At 46.8% G+C, this 21,268-nt stretch overlaps 1 protein-coding gene across 1 annotated transcript in view; it reads right to left on the bottom strand.

The window, feature by feature from the left end:
* The window catches only part of PIWIL2 (piwi like RNA-mediated gene silencing 2), a 2,524,398-nt gene that overhangs the window by 2,054,817 nt on the left and 448,313 nt on the right, over window positions 1–21,268 (bottom strand). The window contains exon 5 of the mRNA XM_069617761.1: window positions 13,649–13,822. Within this exon, the coding sequence (XP_069473862.1) occupies window positions 13,649–13,822 (174 nt within the window). The remainder of the gene's footprint in view (window positions 1–13,648; window positions 13,823–21,268) is intronic.

Below are 21,268 nucleotides of genomic sequence, written 5' to 3'. Positions count from 1 at the left end.
TCCACCTTGAAGCGCAGATATTTTCTGTGCGCTGGGAACATGGAAATATGAAAATAGGCATCTTTCATATCCAATGTTGCCATGTAATATCCCCTTTTTAGGAGGGGGAATTACCTCTTGGAGAGTAGTCATGCGAAATTTTTGGGGCTTGACATACTTGTTTGCAGGCCGTAAGTCCAATACTGGGCGCATTGTCAAATCTTTTTTTGTCACAAGGAAGTAAGTTGAATAAATACCCTTGTTTACCTGGTGTCCCGGGACGAGTTCTATCGCGTCCTTTGAGAGAAGATTTTCGATCTCTTCGAGTAGGATCTTCTGGTGGTCTAAGGAGTGTATTCTTTGTCGTGGAGGGTGTTTTCGGGGACTCTCTAGGAGTTCTATGCAGTATCCTGCAGACACTGGACAGCACCCAGCTGTCCGATGTGATCCCTTCTCAAGCTTGGGTGAAGATGGAAATGCGTCCCCCTACTGGGGATGCGCGAGAAGGGACCCTGAACGGAGCGTCACTGTTTTGGTGGAGGCGTGCCCCCTCCTTTATTGGGACTGCCTCTACCCCTACCACAACCTCTTTTGTTACCCCTGCCATAACTCTGGGTAGACTGCTGGTTAGTGTTCCATGGAGCACCCTGGTCTTGGGAATAGTTTGAGCCTCTTTGGGAGTTTTGTCCACAAGGCCGATGAAAATTGCCATTCCCTCTCTGGTTAGGGGGTTTGTTGGTTAGTTGCCCTAAGGACTTGAGTGTCTCATACTCGTCCTTGGCATTCTTCAGCGCGTCCTCGACCGCCTTTCCAAACAATAGATCCGGCTCCACCGGCTTATCTATCAATGATGCTAGGGTCTCGGCCTTGAAACCAGACTGCCGTAGCCAAGCATGCCTCTTGATGACCGTGCTCTCAGCAATTAATCTGCCGGCGTTATCCGCGGCATTAAAGGTTGATTTTAAAATGCAACGTGACACGGCTCTCCCCTCTGCTGAAACTCGTGCCAATTAGCTTTTTAAGGGTTCTGGGGCGGAGTCTATGAGAGCCGCGACTTCTTCCCACTGGTGGCAGTTGTAACTAGCCAGCAGGGTGGTGGAGTTGGCAATCCTTGCCTGGTAGGCGGAAGTGGAGGCTACTTTCCTGCCCAAGCCATAAATCTTCTTGCTCTCCTTGTCGGGGGGAGCTTCGGACGATGACGAGGGTGTTCCCGCCCTCTTACGGGTGTTTGTAACAACCAGGGGGTCCGGTTTGAGATGTCCCCTTATGTACAGTGGGTCAGATTGGGCTGCCCTGAAAACCTTTTCAATTATGGGGTTTACTGCCCTAGTGAGATTGGGATTAACAAGGGAAGGGTCTATCCTCCTTTGTATTGACTTAAGGATAGGGATGGCCTGAGCAACCGGTCTCCTTTCTCCCACCAGTTCCTCTCCCTCTCTTCCTGTGCACCTTGGGTGTCGATGTGGAAGTGCTGTGCCGCTCTGGACAGGACTTCTTCAGGAGAGGCTAGTTGTCGACAGTGGAGTCGGTAACCGCGGGCTCTTTCTCTACCGGTGAATCTACCCTGTATGTATCTGGGTCGTCCTCCTCCTCCTCCTCCTCATCCCCATAATAGCCTGTCCCAGTTTGTTCTTCGAACATGCCCACGTCTGGATCCTCACCAAAGGATGGATCTTCCTGATATTGAGAATAGGGCTGTATATATAAGGGGTCCGAAGACAGTTAGTGCTTCACCCCGGGACTTCTTACTTGGGGGTATTGGATCCTTAGAGCCTGAGGGAGTTGACCCTTCTGGGGTATAAGAGAGAAAGTGTTCCAGGTTTTTGGCGTAGAAATCTGCCAATGACATCCTTGACATTACTGCGTCTATGTCATCACTGGACCATTCCCTTGAACTGGGAATAACTCTTTCCTGGAGTGCTTTCCCTGTTTTATCTTGACTAGACCTACTGGTTTGAACAGGGGTTTTAGGGACAAGAGACTGAGACTTGTCCGTGTGTTTAGGAGTGGAAGTAGGCTGGGACTGCTTACTTCGTTGTTTTCCCCCCCTCCCCGTGGGTGGAAGAGTGTTTCCCCGATTTTTGGGCCTCATCAGAGCTTTTCAATGCCTGGCGTCGAAATTCGGGGGTAGAGTCCCTGTCTCTGGAGAGTGTAAGGGATTCGGTAGCAGCCTTTGCGCTGCCTGCAGATGCCGAATCCTGGAGTGCAGCCTGGGGGTAGAGGTCGGCGTTGTCCCCCGACGACCGAACCTCAGTCACTAAGGGGAGCGAGGCACTCTTATCAACAGTAGAGGGTTGCCTGGTGTCATGGGGCAATCTCGAACGCGAACGACCAGAGGACACTGACTCGGTGGACCGTTCTCTACGTGCCTCTTTCCGAGAACTCGACGTGCGCGTCGAGTCTCGGTTGGACCTTTGTTTGCTGGAAGTGGTGTGGGTAGCGCTCGTGTCGCCGGGGGTCTTCCCCATAGCTGCCCTGCCGGACAACCTTCCGAGGTCGGGGACTTGCGCATGGCTGTCCATCAACGCCACATTGCCCTCGCCATCCGAAAGTACGGCGTCGCTGCCATCGCTGAAGGCACCCTCCGCGGCCATGGCCTCTTGTCGCCTGCTGTGGTGGGCCCAACGCTTTGTCGAACGGTCCTCGAGGGTCTTCAGTTTAAACCGACTGCACACTCTGCAATTCGCCTCGGGGTGGTCCCTCGGCAAGCAGAGGTTACACATGGCGTGTCCGTCAACCCAAGGATACTTGCGGTTGCACTTGGGGCAAAATTGAAAAGGGGTACCCTCCATACGCACCCTGTGGCAGCGGGCTGGGAGTGTAGGAATATAAGTAATGTACCTATATTAATCAGAGTGTAGGATATGTGCCACCCCCCTCACTCTCCCTACTTGCAGGGCCGAGTCCAGGGGACTTCCGAGGCCCGGGCTGAGGCCAGAGGCCTTCCGAGGCCCAAATCCGTCGCTGTAGTCCTACGGTTGAATTCTCTCCGATCTGGCGTCGAGTGTCGATGTTCGGAGACTCGACGTATAGGTGGAATAAACGGGGAAATATATAACAATATTAGCAAAATCTGACTAAGTCAGGGAACTCCGCTCAGTGCTTCCGACCAGCATGGCGGAAAAAAACTATCTGAGGGTCCTAGACGCGTGAGGGATCATGGGTACAGTGGACGTCACACTAGGGATAGTATTACTGGCACGCCCTGTGTCGACGCCCATTTCAGAGTTTCGAAAAACAAACTAATACTCCGCAACTTCCACTAGATGTCGGCCTATGCACAGCATGTGATCTAAGCAGATTCCACAAGCCTCAGAAATATATATATATATATATATAGGAGGAACACCCAGGCGTGTCCCATGAACGATACATTCTTCGTGAGAGGAAAGTGTAAGAAAACGTAAACTGTACTGAGGGGTAGGATAGGAGGGTCGATGAGGAATACGTGGGAGGAACATCCAGTCAAAAGAACGTTACAGTTGGTAAGTAACTTGTTCTTCGAATGGATTGTGTCCTCCCACGTATTCCTCATCTTATGATAGGCTCCCATAGCAGTATCAATTTTTGCAGGCGGGAGTACTAATTTCAGTTTTCGTGGACAGAATGCAGAACTGCCTTTGCAAATAAACCCTCGTTAGAGGAGGCAGTGTCCAAACAAAAATGTTTAACAAAAGTATGCATTGTTTTCCAGGTTGCAGCTGCACAAATATCTGCTGCTGGGACTCCCCTCTTTAGAGCTACAGAAGTAGCCATTCCCCTTGTAGAATGGGCACGAAGCCCATTTGGTGGTTCTTTTCCCGCTAATCTGTAGCATTCAAATATGGCTAACATGATCCGGCGGGAAATGGTCCGTTTTGTTACAGATGAGCCTAATTTATGACCAGTATAACCCACAAACAGTTGGTCATCTTGTCTCAATTTAGCCATCCTTGAGATCTAAAAACTAGGATCCCTTTTGGGGTCTAATCTGTGTAATCTCTCCTCTTCTTTGCCCAGATGAGGAGGATAAAAGGTTGGTAGTACTATTTTTTGTGACAAATGGAAGTCCAAGACTACTTTTGGCAAGAACGAAGGTTTAACTTTAAGGACTACCTTATCTTTATAAAAAATAGTATATGGAAGTTTTCATGAGAGAGCCTAACGTTCGATAACCCTGCGGGCTGATGATAGGGCCACAAGAAGGACAGTTTTTAGAGTCAAAAGCCTCAATGGACATGAGTGCAGAGGCTCAAAAGGTATGCAAGTCAAGAATTTTAATACTAAATTTAAGTCCCAAGTTGGTACATGAAAAGGTACTGGAGGGTATACATTAGTAAGCCCCTTTAAGAATTGAATTATTAACGGTATTTTGAAATATGAAACCTCTTCCGAGGAGCGCTTGAAAATGGACAGCGCAGCAAGGTATCCTTTGATTGTTCCTATCTGGAGCCCCAGATTAGCTAGATGTAGTAGAAAAGAAAGCACCATTGGGGTGCCACACTGAAAAGGGTCCACATCCTTGTCTTTGCACCAGTTACTAAACCTGTTCCAGCGACATCGGTACAAAGACTTTGTTGCTGGTCTTCTGGCCGAAAGCAAGATTTCCACTACGTCATCCGGAAGATCCCAATCCTTGTATCTCAACCTCTCAGAAACCATGCATGAAGGTTGAGTGTCTTGACCTCTGGATGGAGAACCCGACCTTCCTCTTGCGAGAGAAGATCCCCTCTTTGCGGAAGACGTATTGGAGGGCAGATGGACATCTCTAGAAGGTCCGGGTACCACGTTCTCCTGGCCCAATCCGGGGCAATTAGGATCATGGTTTTCCTGAACTTTCTCAACCTCCTGATTACTTGAGGAATCACGAGGACTGGGGGAAACGCGTACAGCAGTGGAAACTTCCACTCCACTACGAATGTGTCTCCTAGAGCTCCTCTTTGAAGAAATTCCCTTGAGCAGTACTGATCGCACTTCCGGTTGATCGCGGTGGCAAACAGATCCACTTGAGGGGTTCCCGAAAGGGCGAAGATCTCCAGAAGGACTTCCTGAGCCAGCTCCCACTCGTGAGAGACCGTGCTCTGCCTGCTCAGAGCGTCTGCCGCCGTGTTCTTCTCTCCGGCTAGGTGAATTGCCGACAGAGATTCCTTCTCGTATTGCCAAGAACCAGAGCTGCATTGCTTCTCTGCACAGTGGCAGTGGCTCTACACCTCTCTTGTTGAGATAGTACATGGCCACTGTATTGTCCGTCATTATCAGGACATTCTTTCCCTGTACAGAGGGCAGAAAGGTCTTCAGAGCTAGTCTGATTGCCCTCAGCTCCAACAGGTTGATGTGTAGTTTGGACTCCGATGGAGACCAACGTCCGCTGATTGTCAGATCGTTGGTGTGTGCTCCCCACCCCGTGAGTGAGGCGTCCGTCACTACCGTTCTCCGGCCATGGTTGCCAAAAAGACTCTCCCTTGAGAATGTTGTAGTTGCAAGCCCACCATAGAAGATCCTGAGCAACTGCGCTCGGGACTTGCAGAAGATCCGACATATTCCCTGAGAACTGAGTTCTTGTCGGAATTGAAAAAATATTATGCCTCCTATCGCAACAATTGTATGTGTATTGGCCTACGCCAAGTTGTCTAAACATCATATGCGAACAAACTCCACGGCAAGGTCTTGACCTTAGAGAAAGTAATGTAAGTCGCCATCTTGGATTTAGCCGCCATTTTAGGTTCTCTTGTTATATGGAAGCCACCCTGAACATCAAAATGGAGGCCGAATGACATTCTGAGTAAAATTCTGGCCGTTATGACCTCCGTACACATGAATATTTAATATGCCTGCAGGCCACTTGTCGGGGTCGCGAACTGAGACCTTGTCCCACTGTTGACCTATGTGTAAATGTACAACTATATCAGCGAAACTAATCAAAATGCATATATTATAGGATTGACCTGGCAAGGAACCCATAGGCCCGGCTCCCAGAATGGTTAACCCGCGAGAGGGTTGGCCAAGGGCTGGACAAAGAGTATAAAAGACCCAAGTATTCCAATGTACGGTCTCTCTCACTAACGCATTGAACTCTCGTTGAAATTCGTTATGTTACTCTGAGAGCCGAATAGCTATCCGTTTGTCAATTGACTTTGGTAACTGTTGTAGCTTTTAAATAAAGCACTTGTATGTTCTTTGTAACCTGTGTTGGTGTGTTTCTTTTTGGGCTTCCCGGCCTCATATTATTTCTCTGTTTTCACATTCTGAGTGCCCATTGAAGGGATCTCATTCTCAACCTGGCCTCTGGTACTAGGAAAATGCAGGATGCCATGAGGTCGAGCAACCTGAGAAAATCGAAGGCCGGTAGAGGTTGGGCATTCTGAAACTTCGTTACCATCTGCTGGATGTAGAGAGCTCTCACTTCGGGAGGCGAGGCTTTTCCCGATGAAGTGTCCAAGACTGCTCCGATAAACTGGAGTTTCTGGGATGGCATCATGTGGGACTTCTTGAAATTGAGGGAGAAGCCCAGTTTGTGGAGGAAGTGGCAGGCGATCGAAAAAGGTTCCTGAGCTTGTTCTGGAGAACTTGCTCTGATCAACCAGTCGTCCAGGTAGGGATATATGTGAATACCTCCTCTCCTGAGACTTGCTGCCACAACCACCAACAGTTTGGTGAAAACCCTCGGGCGGAGGTCAACCCGAATGGCAGAACTCGAAACTGATAATGAGAATTGCCAATCGCAAACCTCAGGTACTTTCTTTGCTTTGGATGGATTGGCACATGAAAGTAAGCATCCTGAAGGTCCAATGATACCAACCAATCTTGGAGTTGGAGAGCCTTAAGGATCTGAGAAAGATTCACCATCTTGAACTTGTCCTTCCTGAGGAACTTGTTCAAGTTTCTCAAGTCCAAGATGGGTCTCAGTCCTCTGTCCTTTTTTGGGATGAGAAAATATGGGGAGTACCAACCACTGTTCCTCTCCGCTACAGGTACCAGTTCTATGGCACCTTTCTCTAGCAGGGTTAAAATTTCCTGCAACAGGAGCGGATCTGGAATTTTGGCAGAGTTGGCTCCCGGTGGATGATTCTGAGGCCTTTTTAGAAAGGGGAGACAGTAACCTTGGGCTACTGTTTCCAGTGCCCAAGCATCTGAGGTAACGCCTCGCCATTCCTTCAGATGTTGAGATCCTGCCTCCCACTGGTGTTTTGTGTAACAAGGTCTCAGAGGGATTTGGAGGCGGCTGCAGGAGTGGCTGAGGGTACAGATGCCGCTCCTGAGGCGGATTTTGCACCTTTCCTCGTGCTCCACGAGGGAAGTTTCTTTTGCCCCTTTGAGAAGCCTGTCCTCTTCCTCTACCAAAAGAGGAGTAGTATCGAAAAGAACGACCCCTCCAGGAAGATGAGCCGGAATAGGGTTTTAGAGGCTGGCACTAAGAGGCGCTAAGTGATTTAGCTGCCGCTTTCAAGGTCTGAAGTTTTTCTAGGCTTTCATCAGCCTTTCTGCCAAAGAGCCTCGAGCATGTTGAGGAGTCTAGCTTGCACGTCCAGTGCAAATCCCGACTTCCTCAACCACGCAAATCTGCGTAGCACAACGCTTGCAGCCATGGATCTGCTGATACTATCAGCAGTATCCAGTCCAGACTGGAGGCATTCCCCCATTGCCTCCTTCCCGTCTTTGACTATATTCAGGAAGCCTTCACTTTCCTCGCCTTCCGGAATATGATCAGCCGCCACCGAAATACAGTCCCACAGGGTATGGGTAAACCTGGCTAGGGTACAGGTAACATTTGCCGACTTAAGTGCCATACTGCCTGACGTGAAAACTTTACGTGCCCAGGCATCAATTTTTTTATCCTCTCTATCTGGAGGGATAGTTGGATAAGCAGTTTGTTTTGAAGTAGATGCTGCCTGAATGACTAAACTCTCTGGAGTCGGATGTTTATTCAAATATTCAGGATCCGTTCCAGCTGGTCTATATTTTCTTGGAAATGTGCTATCTGCAGCAGCAATAGTTTCTGGTTTCTCCCAGTTTTTTTCCACAGTCCTTTGAAGGGCCCTGTGAAAAGGGAGAACAGGATCTTTCTGAGGTCCCTTGACGATTATATCCGTCATGTCATCTTGTTTAAAAATGGGGGAAGTATTACCCCAACCCATATATTCAACTACCCTGGTCATAAGACCCCTGCACCCAGCATCTGCATGCTCTGCAGGATCAGGTTTGGCAAACTCTAATTCTGGGGATGTGTCAACTCCACTGGCAGAATGTAGAGTATCACTCAGGTCTCTCATTCTAGATTCCTGGTCAATAAGTTCCTCAGGAACTTGTCTTGTACCATAAGTAACTCCCAAAGGAGTAACTTCGTCTTCTTCTGAAGCAGACTCTTCATAGATTGCTGACATCGATTTGAAAAAGTCTGACCTGGGCAAAGGAGTGAATCTCCTTTCTTCCTCTTCCATCTGCTTCGAAGGAAATGGCGAATCCCTCGAAGTTTTCGAGGGTGTCTTCGAAGTTTTCAAAGATAACTTCGATAATGGCGTCGATGACGCATTTGGCTTTGGCTTCGAAATTATCGACGTCGAGGGCGTCGAAGAAGTTGTCGAAGTCTTCGACGACTTGTGCTTCTTGCACGGCACCCGGAGAAGTGCTCGACTCTCGAAGAGTCTTCGACGGTTTTACGTCGACTCGAGGTTTTTTGTATTCCTCGACGCTACTGGTCTTGGCCATGGTAGCCTTGGACTTCCCTTTGTCGTCCAATGGAGCGACTTTAGGGGTATAGCTTTTTCGAGGGTCTTTCGAGGGGGTCGAGGGCCGCATTCTCGAAAACCATCATCTTTTTGCGGAATTCTTCCCACTTACTGGGAGAATCCGATTTGGTCGGACAACAAATTTCTTCGGTCGACTCTGAAGAAGAAGATGATGAGGGAGATCTATGTCTCCTTCATTTTTTTTCGATGACGACGAAGAGTGTCTCGACCGACTCCTAGATCGAGATCTCTTCGAGTGCCTATGGCAATCCGATTCTTTAGAATCAGTCGCTTTCTTGTGTCTTTTTGACGAAACCTTTTTTGAGGCCTCCCTCCCCACCGACAGTTTACCTCTCCTCTCACGAAGAGCTTTTTCGGTCATCGATTGACAGGACCCGCAGTCGTCGGTTCAGTGACTGGAACCGAGACACGAAAGACAAATCTGGTGGGGATCGGTGATCGACATCTTAGATCCACAATCTGCACACTTTTTAAACTCAGTTCTGGGTGTCGAAGGTGTCGAAGATGACGACATTTTCTTCACAGAAAATAGAAGCGCGCCGTTCTCGATAGCGAAGCAATCGGAAAAACAGAACTGAAGCAACGGGCGCGGCTCGAGCTATTTATACCATTGGTGACGTCGACAGAGTACGGAGTACGTCGAGGGACAATCGACGCCACGACCTCGAGCACAGCGCCCTCTGCCGAGAATTTTTTTTTCCGAAGCAGCGAAACTGGAGATAACGATTTATCATAAAATGAGGAATACGTGGGGGGACACAATCCATTTGAATCTTATGTTCATCTATGAATGTCTGAAGTTGCCTTTTCACCACCTTCACCAGGATCTTGGCCTGCCATAATAGGCTGGCTATTGGACGATAATGGAGAGAACCTTATGGCGAGTGTGGTTTTTATTTTTAGCAGTGGTGTGAGAACAGAGCTAAAAAAAAATCCTGAGTATCACAGCCCTGTAATAGCAAAGCATTTATCAAAGATGTCAATGTTAGGCAGAATTATATGCAGTACCCTTTGGGAACACCACACACAATTAAGACTACAAGTGACAGTACAAATTCACCTTTTTTTACAAGCCTGTACTACACAGTTAAAGTGGTAGCAGTGGCTGAGTAGCCAGACTTCTCTCAAGAGTAAGTGAGCAGTATCAAATAGTTACACAAAGGACAGCAATTACTATGATTCAGGCAAACAGTGACTCAAGGTTTTCAAGTAAAGGAATATACATTTATTTCACTCTTCAGTTGTAGAACATTACACTATTATAAGCAGTTTAAAAATCACACTCTTAATACACCACACAACTCCCAATAAGTTCCAGACAAGTTAAGCTCACAAAATGAAGTGGGAGCAAAATGGCACTCCAGCAACTTTCAAAAAGGGAGGGAAAGACAACGTTAATAGAAATTGAACCACACCAACAGGTAAATACTCAGGGCAATTGAGCAAAAAGAACTACAGTGATAGAATCAGGTAGAAAAGGCTTAGGGCCAAAGTCAATGGGTCAAAGGTCTTTTGCTCAAGATCACACAGTTCAGGGTAGTTTGTGGTAAAGTTCGTGCCACAGATTCCAGACGAGGTTGGTTGTCAGAAAAGTTAGTTCAAAGAGAAGAGAAGGACAAGCCCTCGGATTGTAGAAAGATTTCACACACTTTCACCACGGCTGAACGAAACTAACAACCGGATTTGCACAGTACATTCAAACGGAAAGAAAGCTGTAGCTGAGGCGGACGTTCCTGGTAGTTTGATTCCTGATGCGACTGTCGGACTGATCAGAAGTAGGAAGACTGGAGGGTCCTGCGCTACCCAGGGAAGAAACCAGCAGCAGAGCAAAGCAACCAATAAAAGGTACGCTCCTTAAAACCCAAGTAGGGTCCGACCTTCCTGGCTATACTGCCCACCTTAGCTCAAAACAGCGAATTCCACCAGGGAGGGGTCCTGCCTTGCAGTTTGGGTGAACTGGTTGGTCCCACCAGCTCAAGGGAAGAAGTTTCCTGGAGGATCTTCTCTGTCAGATTTGGACCTGCAGCAGGGCTTCACCGGGCGGTTCAGTCGTTGTAGGGGTCCTCTTCCATCAGCTCCTCGTTGGTTCTTTCGTTCCAGTGGCGACTCTGCCTTTCCAGTCCCAGAGACCTGCTTATTATGCAGTTTTCTCCCATTCATACAGCCTGGCTGTCAACCACACAGCAGGGTGGCTGTCCTGGCAAGGACAGTCACCCAGCCAATCAAACAGGAGTGCGACTTGGGTTACCAAGGGAACCCATGGCAGGGGTCCTAAGACCCCTCCCTCACATCCTGCCTACCCAGACTTTCAGGCGCCTTAAGGAGGGCTTCTATGCAGAAGCCAGCGAAAAGACAGCGAACAAAGGGACCAAACCTGGTTTGGCGTGCAGAGTAAAACACGAGAAAGACATTTACAAAAATAAATGGTGAATAAAGCCAGCCGGAACCGTAATAAAATATATAGGGTCAAGCGGGTTTATGTTTGAGGCTAATATAATAGCCTAAAACAATACCATGGCTATTTAAGATAACCGCGGTATAAAAAATAGGGTAGATACCACTGCCACCAGCCAAGTCTTAGTGTAAATGGAGCGAAACAATGCTCCAAGAGACACAGACAAAAAGGATTAAGAATTAACCCTTTCCAATACTCCATGTAAGATTGTTTGTACTGGGTCTGTGGTTTAAAGTGACTAACAAAGTTAATGGCAACTTTATCTTTTCTGGGGGACAGTTGTCCGCCCCAGAAAATGGAGTCATTGAGAAGTCTCAACGACAACCCTGTGTCACTGCACTTAAGGTGCTGTGTAACACACATGAAAAATGATGCTGTGGAGTAGGTGAGGCTCCATTGCTCAAGATCACACAAAAAGTAGAAATACACACAGCAAAACACATGTAAGAGTGGGGAAAAAGGCTCACACTCTTACCAGGTGAAAAAAAATAAACCCTAGAAAACCAGCAAAGCTGCTGAGGGACTCATTAGGTAAGGGAAATTAGCCATTTATGAGAACTAACAGTCAATGGTTCGCTAAGAGCCACGGCATGCTGTTTTGCCAGGTATGCTGGAATTGGATTGTAGCTGCAATTCGTTGGTTTCAGCTTTTCCAGGTATTTGAGGATTTCATCAGTCACAACTGCAGAAAAAAGAAAAACTGGGGCAAGGACTAGGTGGAGCTTGAGAGGTACTCGTATCAGCCTCATTAAGGTCTGGGCAAGCAAGCATATTTCTAATTATGTTAACTTTCTCTTGAAAGAATCAATACAATTCATTGGCCACATAACTGACGCTGGGAGTTGAGAGTTGACATTCTCAGAAATTGAAACATTTCTTATTACACGTAACAGTGCCTTTGGTCTAGTCTCAGCTTGACGGATTTGGTTTTGCATTACAAAAGATTCTGCAAGCAAACCCCCAGGTTTCGCACAGGTTCCTCCCAAAACAGGTAGTCCTTGGGAAGAACTCACTGCAAGGGGATCCCCCAAAAGCAAGTGTCATTTACCCGGCCATCTTTTAACCAAAATGAAATCCATTAAGCGCAAATGAATGGTCCTGCTAGCGTTGAAGCTGGAATTATAGCCTGTGCACCAGTGTACCCCCAACAAGCATGGGTCCCAGCGGTGGTCTGGCTCCAAGCACAACAAAGTGAGTCGGAGCCCGCTGCTGGTAGCAAAACCTTTAACAAGTGCACTTTTGATTGCGATGCCTATACATTCTGTTACATGCTCTTACATTTGCTCAAAAATAAAAAATAAACACTTGCCAGGAATGTAGGGACCAGATTCCAAAGCCACAAATAAAAAAAAGAACAAAATAAAATGGAAAGGAGGAACAAAATCTCTGCCTGCCAAAAAAGGGAGGGCACCTGGTCCGCTTAGTGTGGAGAAAAGGACTGATGGGGGGGGGGGGGAATAAAAAGTGTAGGGGCTGGCTTAGCAGCACATTTTACAAACTGGGAATTATTTTTCCTGCTGGAAAAACAAAAAAGTCTTCAGTCCATTTGTCACAGCACAGCTTCCTAAAGTAGGGAGTAAAGAAGATAGGACATGGAAAATCTATAAAATAAATGCTAAACAGGAGAAAAATGCACAGAGAAGATGGGCCCAGATACATGCATATATAAAGAAGAAGCTAGATGGAACTAAGCATACAAATAAAGTGAAAAATAAGGGATAGGAAAGATGGCACTTTCTTTCCACACTTGTCTGTTACTATCGTCCTCACTTGAATGCCATCCTTACTCTCCTTATTTACAGCTCCTTCATCTCATCTCCATCTTTTGCCCCCTATACTCCACATTCTTCCTTCTTCTCATCACCTTGCTACCTATCTCCTTCACTCTTCCTTAATCTTGCACTGTTTATCTTCCTTCCATCTATCACATTTCATCAGCACAGTACCCTCTTGATTGCTGTACCCTGGTTAAAACGCCAAGTAAACTGTTCATTGATTTTGATAGGGTGTTTTTTTAGTTTAAAAGTAAAGCATGTCAATGTATTACAACCTTTTTCAAAACCGTCCGGTCTTATTAAGCAAACATCACTTGATGTTTAATGTGTGATCCAGGGGCTGCAGTTTATACATTTTTGAAGGAGACTAGTACATCCTTTGTCCTATTTGCCCTGTGCGCTAGCATAAAAATGTTTTGGTTAAATCCTGCAATAAGGAGGGACAAAATGAAGTGCATCCGAGGTGATAACAGCGTAGAGGACGGCATAACACACATGATGTGGTGGCATCATGTGGTTACAGTTTTTTCAGACACAGTTACAACTGACCTGTGGGGTATCTTGTAAAACTCAGAAGCAGGGCACACTTTAGAACACAGATGCATGCTGCTGGGGCAGCTGAATTAGTACAAATGATCCTACCATGAGCCGGAAACCAAAAAATGTCAAACCACAAATTACCCCTTATTGGTCAATACATTATTTATACTTACTTTTGTTCTGGCAAATCCACAGCAGATGGACTCTCTTGTTTAATAGTAGGCACAGTACTCTGGGAAGGTAGCTGTCCAGCAGTGACAGGAGTCGGTAAGTATGACCGGCCAATTCCAATGAACCCTCTTCCAACAGGAAAAAATGGCAGTCTAGGATCGCCTCGGCCAATGAGTCTTCACAGGAAGGGTATACAAGAATGATAAATACATTAGTCCTCAAGGAATCATTCTCACATACACTCTAGACTGCCAATGCACTCGAAATAGGATATGAAAGTCACTATTTAATCTTACAGATACCCTCTGTTCCATGCACACAGAATCAAAACAAACTCATTAAATAAGTCTCTAATGTAAACTGGGAGCTGCAAAGGGAAAATGACATTACTCTCCCTCTAGTTAACCCACACACAACCCTTACCTTGCGCTGAATGCCTGGTTCTGGTAGGCAAAGGTGCATTGCCTATACTTTCCTGCCTCTGTTACGATTCAGCTCGTCATTGGGCTTAGGCAAAATCCAAAGCTACAGTCTAAAGCCCTGGCCCAACAAGAGTCTTTGCAGTCTCAGATTTATACCATCTGCCAAACCGTGATGAATCCATAACCTGCTTGCTATTGCCAGACAAGCCGGTAGGGCACTTTCGAGACGCAGATCCTGCACCCATGATCTGTAACCGGTTGAAACCACGTTACAGATCATGAAGGTCTGTGACTTACAGGCATGTGAACTTACTTTTTAACAGACTCTTTGCAGCATGCATCCATTTTCGAGTAAGATCATTTGAACAGACAATCCTCTAGTGGTTGAAGCATTGCAATATATTTACTAAAATTAAGTTAGTAATAGATAGGGGTGGTCTTACAAAGGAACCCATGCAGTACATGTTCATGCTATCCACAATACAGCTTCCGGCCGATGTCCTTGGCAAATTTCCACAAGTGTGTACAGGTGGTATCCCGTTTCACATTGTTCAACTATCTTTTATTCCTATTATCCCAGCTCATCATTTCAAAGTGATAATGTATATTTTTTAACTCTGCAGAGTCGTGACACTGAAAATCTTAGGCACTTATGTATATGGATACAAGAAACTATACATTTTTGGTTTTGCCGCATTTTGGTAGCGTAAGTCACCAAATTTGGCCAAAACATTGCTACAAAGGGGTTCCAAGAAGCAGGCTTGGTGGTTGGCATGACAACTAGAAATGCTGTGCCATACAATAATAATTCTGTAGTGCTACACAAATGGAATCCAATAGTGGCTTGTTGACTGTCTTTCTCCCAACCAGCAGGACTGTCACAAGTCACGTGTCTGTGACTTTCAACCTGTGAAGTGATCTCTTGGAGCCCGAGCACCGACGAACATCGCATGATTTGTTCTCAGATTTCATAGCTTGGTGATAAAATGCAAAATATTGAAACTGGGTTATTTATCACAAATGTATTTGACATTCATAGAAACATGAACGCTTACGTGTGTTATATATCCATGAATTCTGAATGTACCTAAAAGTATTAGAATAATGTTGAACTCCATAAGATAATTGTATTATTACAGGGAAAACATGTCAAAGCATTGTGTAAAGGTTCCCCCATGTCCACTGAGTTAGCTCCCTGTCTCAGGGCTCTCTGGATGCTCTGAAAGGGAGTGGACGCTGGAAGCCCAGACGTATTGTGATCTCTAAGCATTGCAGAAGTGGGTCCTCTGCTGTGGGGGTGGGATGGAACGGACGCCCAGCACGGTGGCAGCAGAGCACACATCCTCTGAGCAGCCCCTGGACCCATGCGAGCATCGTTGCTGCAGCTGGTCAGCTCTGAGCCTGTTTGTAGGGGAAGCACCAGTGAGGAGCTGGGCTCAGCTGCAGAGTTACTAAGCATTGCTGCTTGCACGTTTAACTTCTAGCCAGGTGAGTGCACTTCTGCCGCTGCAGGGCTTAGTGGGGGTCTATGATCTTTGAGGCACCAACACCACTGTCCTATTTAAAATCCTATGACTTATCACTAGCGATGACAGTGTGTCTTGCGGAAGCCTTCTGTGTCGGCTGCTGTTCTTCAAATCATTTTGGGAATTCTGTTTCTGTGGAGGGCAACGCATTTCTGCCACAGATTAATGAAATCGTGCCTCTTGTGTGCACAGTGGCGGACTGGCCTATCGGCTGTTCAGCCCACGGCCAAATGGATTTCAGACTTGGGCTGGCCTGGGGCTGGTTTTGCAACATAACATAATTTTTCTGTGGAAGTAACTTATGTTACTTTAAGTAACCTTACTTCTTGCTCTGTGTTGATAGCCGTGCTACGGATAGGATGCATGCATTCATCAAAGAAAGTGAACACAAATGTTCCGCTTTGATGAAAGCGCACAATAGCAGAGGCCGTGCTGGCAGTGTCCAAGCTATCCGCCAGTGCGGCGCCAGCCAGGAGGTGCCGCGGACCATTACTGCTCCCCATTACACTGTCCCACCACTCTTATCACCTAAAAGCTTGTAGTTTACTGCAGGTAGCCCACGGTTTTATGTTGGCCATATATGGCATTTAGGCCAACTATCTTAGTTGGTCATATCCAGCATTTGTCTTAGTTAGCGGATAGAATTGTGAAGATGTCTCCATAACAGTGTGGGATGCCTGCCTTTCTCAGCTGGGGACTCGGTGTCTGTAGACTCCCGTATGGCACCTTTAGCATCACTACTAGCACAGGCGTAATCCAACAATGCCTCAGCTTGCATCGCATAGGCCACCCAATGCTTTGATCACCGGACCTTAAGGGTCTTGGCTCAAAAAAGCTTACAAGCATTACACCATGTTTCTTGGTGGCCTCGAGAGGGACAATGGTTGTGTGTGTAACTTCTGGTTACAGGAAGGATAAAACTTAAGAGTTTCTCCATCATGTACGGCGAAAGACAGCAAGACAGGACAGTGAAAAGGAAAAGTGAATGGAGACATTCTCCGAGTATGAATGTAAAGTGTTACTCCACCCACTCTCCCTACCGTGTAGGCTGAAGACTGAAGGAAGGAGATTGAGAAGTATTGTTGAGTCTAGACAGCTGGGGACTTTGTCGAGCATCGCTTAAGTCGTTGGTAGAGAGCTTTGGGGTAGCAGTAGCGATAAAAAGCTGTACAATAACTACAACTTTAGCTACGTGACCATAGTCACTATAGCGAGGAACACTGAAATGTGACCAACTGTAAAGGTGGAAAAACACAATCTGAGGACCAAGGCGCGTGAAGAACCATGGGTACAGCGCATGTAAGTGTACGGATAGTATTATATACATGGCCTGTCTGCATCCCTTTTCGATTTTGAAAACTAATCACGCAAAACTCCACACCAACCACAAGATGTCGGCCTATGTAAATCATGCGATTCTAATCAGATCCACAAGCTCATATATTACTTAACATAATCTTATTGCTGATGCTTGTATCTGCTTAGATTCACATGCTGTGCACAGGCCGACATCTAGTGGTAGTCGCAGAGTTTCAAAATTCAAAAAGGGACATCAACTGGCCGTATTTGTAACAGTATTCCCCTTGTGTGACGTGCACGGTACCCATGATCCTTCATGCGTCAAGGTCCCTTAGATTATTTTGTTTCCGCCATGAGGGAGCATGAACTGTTTGCACGAGTACAGGAAGGTCAAGGAAGGAAAAAAAAGGTGAAACATGTATGCACCTTCTACTCCAAGAGGCGAGTAAGGGTGGGCGCATGTGAATCCAAGCAGAGACAAGCATCAGAAATGTGATTACGGTAAGTAATGTATGACTTCTGAGGCTTGTGGAACTGCTTCGAATCAAATGCTGTGCATATATTAGCAAGCAGTACCTGGAGAAGGAGGTGGGATCTTTGAAGGTACAGCAGCAAATAGATGTCTTAACGCTTGACCCACCTGGAAATCTGCTTTTGAGTATGTATCTAAGAAGTAGAGTTGCGTAAACGTGTGAATAGAACTCAAAATAGCTGCCCTACAAATTGCATCTAATGGAACATTTGCACTGAAAGCTAGAGTAGCCCCTGTACTTGGAATAGAGTGGGCTCTTGGTGTAAAAGTTAAGGATTTTTTGGACAGTGAATAGAAAACTTTGATGCAACTGAATATCCACTTTGAGATTGCAGACTTGGACTGGATCTCCTTACCTACCAGCTGGAATGGGAACAGAGTTGATCTGTTTTCCACGGTGGCTTTAGTTTTCTCTAGGTAGTCATGACAGGTCTCCTTGCATCTAAAGTATGGCAGCTTTTCTCTGCAGAATGAGATGAGTTTTGGAGAAAAAAAAGCTTGAAGTTCAATGGATTGGTTAACATGGAATTAAGATGAATTCAGGTGAAAAACGAGGATGTGTTCAGAACTACCTTGACTTTGTGAATAGTAATGAACGGGTCTTGAACTGAGAAGGCTTGTAGTTCACTGACCAGTCTTATTGATGTTGTTGCTATAAGAAAAGGGGTTTTATATCTTTGATGTGCAAGACTAGCTTTGTGCATTGGTTCAAAAGGAGGGCCTATGAGTTTAGTGAGCACAACATTTTGGTCCCACCCAGTTAGTGGATTTGAAATTGGAGGGTATTATCTCTTTAACCCCTCCATGAAAGCTTTGATTACAGGAACTTTCCACCATGACCCTTTGCTCTGCAAGATGTATGCAGAGTGCTACCAAATGTACTTTAAGGTGATTAAAGACTAAACCAGAGGCTAAAAGGTAAAGCAGATAGTGTACTATATAGGAAGGGGAACAGTCAATTGCATTAATGTTGCGTGACTTGCACCAAATGACAAATCGTTGCCATTTGTTAAAATAGCAGTCTTGTGTGGGTTTTCGTGCCTCCTTAAGGATTTCCATACATCTTTGTGGAAGGTTTAAATGTCCAAACGCGGACTTCAGGAGCAAAGCTGCCAAGTTAAGAGTTTGAGGATCTGGATGGAATGCCATCCACTGGTCAGCATGTTGTATGGGCACGTAAGTTTGATTGGTTTGCACACAGTTTGAGTAGGTGGGGAATCCATGGTTGTCGAGCCCACTTTGGTGCTATTAGGATCAGACGGACTAGTTCCTGATGCATCTTGTGAACTATTCTGTTGAGGAATGATGTTGAGGGTGTGGGGGGGCGGAAGCGTAAGCAAATTTCCCTGACCAGTTCATCCACAGGATGTTCCCCTTGGATTTTGCTTGGGTAAACCTGGATTCGAAGTATGGGCATTGTGCGTTTTGCTCAGTTGCAAACGAATCTAAGTCTGGATGCCCCCAATTGGTGAAGACATTGTGTAAAATATTATTAGTATTTGTATAAATACAAAATACAAATTATATGTTAGTCCCCTTTCCTCCATACTGCATGGGCGTCCCTTCCAAGGGACGGGAGACAACATTTTCCACCAGAAAAAACCTTCCCACTTAAATTTAGAGGAGCGTCGACAATAGATTATCATGCCTAATAACACCAGTTTTATTAGTGGGGGGATGGTGGGACGTATGGAGGCAAGGGGACAAAAGGACTAACAGTACGTTAGTCAATACAGTAAGTAACTTAGAATTACTCTTACGTCCCATCCCCTTTCCGCCACACTGCATGGGCCATTACAACTGAGTGTAGCCCCAGGGTGGAGAGGAGACCCTCCTTAAGCAAATAGGTTCCTAAGAACCGCCTGTCCAAAAGCCACATCTGATTTAGAACCAGCGTATAAACAGTAGGGCTTCCAGATAGTAGAAGCGGTGGCCCATGTGGCAGCCCTCCTTATGACTTGCCAAGGGATAAGCCGTTGGAAAGCGATGGCCATTAGCTAGGCTCTGACCATGAGGGCGTGCATGTTGGCCGGCAGTGGCTTGTGCTGTCCCTCGTAAGCTTCTTTGATGGCCAAGACCATCCAACAGGCTATGGAGGCCTTAGAGGCCCGATACCCTGGTATTGATCCGCCGAAGGTGACAAAAAGTGCATCCAGATTGCTCCTATACTGGGCTCTCTTAGACTTGCTCCTGGCGCCCTGAATAATTTCTAGGTTAGCCTGAGAAAGACTGAGGTGAGCAAGCGTGACCTGTTCAGGAACCACACTAAGGGCTAGTTTCTGTGGTGCGGAGTGGATGACCATGCCCCCTGCTGCGCCAGAAGATGGAACAAGTTACTTACCTGTAACTGTTGTTCTCCAGCATGGGTCTGGCATAGATTCACATGCTCATGAATATTCCCCGTCGTCAGGCTGGGAATCCTCGGTAAAGAAAAAATCAGTATCAGTTTCGTTTCTGATCTGTCTTTCGTAGTAGTAACCAATCACTGATCTCTGAGTCATACTGACCACAGCCAATGACTGCCCTCTACGTAAGCCCCGCCTCTGGCAGCCATCTTCAGATTTGGTAGCACGTGAAGTGGCAGTATGACCAAGTGAAGAGCCGCAGAGGGGTAGGGTTCGCATGTGAATCCATGCCAGACCCATGCTGGAGAACAACAGTTACAGGTAAGTAACTTGTTCCTTCTCCAGCATGGGGTCTGGCATGGATTCACATGCTCATGAATAAAAGAATACATAGCAGTACACACATGCACAACCACGGGAGGTGGCAAAGGCTCAACATTAAGCATTACATCAAACTCAACATTAAGCATCTTACCTCCTCACCAGGCTCACCTTAGGCGAACAGGTTGCGCAGCACTGCTTGGCCGACCCTGGACTCCTCCCTGGAATCCCGATCGACGCAGTACAATTTCGTGAAGGTGTGCGTCGACCTCCACGTAGCAGCCCTGCAGATGTCCAGCAAGGACACACCAGATAGGAACGCCGTGGTAGCTGCAATCGCTCTGGTGGAATGGGCTCTCGGACGGCCAGACAGCGGTCGGTTTGCCAGCCGATGAAAGTACATGATACAGGCGGAGAGCCATCTGGAAATGGAAGCCTTCGAGAGAGCCTACCCCTGATTGACAGGTCCAAAGTTCACAAAGAGTTGTGACGTCTTCCGAAAACACTTCGTGCAGTCCACGTAGAACTTCAGCGCTCTAGCCACATCCAGCGAGTGCAAAGTCCTTTCAGCCGGCGACGAAGGCGACGGGAAGAAAACAGGCAACACCAAGGGTTCGTTGAGGTGGAAGTCCGACGGCACCTTGGGCATGAAGGAGGGGTGCGTCCTGAGCACTACCCTCGTGTCGTGAAAAGTCAAGTACGGGGCCTTGCAGGAAAGGGCCTGGATCTCTCCCACCCGTCGTGCAGAGGTGAGCAATGCTGTCTTCCACGAGAGAAACTTCAACGGCACTGAATGCATAGGCTCGAATGGGGCCCCCCATAAGCCTAGTTAGCACCACGTTGAGCTCCCACGCCGGGGCAGGGGCCTTCACCGGCGGGAATGATTGGAACAGTCCTTTCATAAATTCCTTCACCAGTCGATGAGACCACAAGGACGCCCGTCCTGTAGTTCTGGTGTAATGTGAGACGGCAGCCAGATGTACCTTGATGGAAGCGTGAGATAAGCCAGCCTTGGCCAAAGACAGTAGGTACGGCAATACTTGAGGGGCCGTAATCAGCAGAGGGTTAATCTTCTGTGCACGGCACCAGACAGAGAACCTCTTCCATTTATGTCCGTAGCACTTGAGAGTTGAGGATGCCCTGGCCTTTGCAAGATCCTCCAAACTCTAACGCTGCA

The sequence above is a fragment of the Ambystoma mexicanum genome, chromosome 10 (assembly GCF_040938575.1).
Source record: "Ambystoma mexicanum isolate Mex_15411 chromosome 10, UKY_AmexF1_1, whole genome shotgun sequence".
NCBI lineage: Eukaryota > Metazoa > Chordata > Amphibia > Caudata > Ambystomatidae > Ambystoma > Ambystoma mexicanum.
This window is presented reverse-complemented; position numbering and strand designations above follow the sequence as displayed.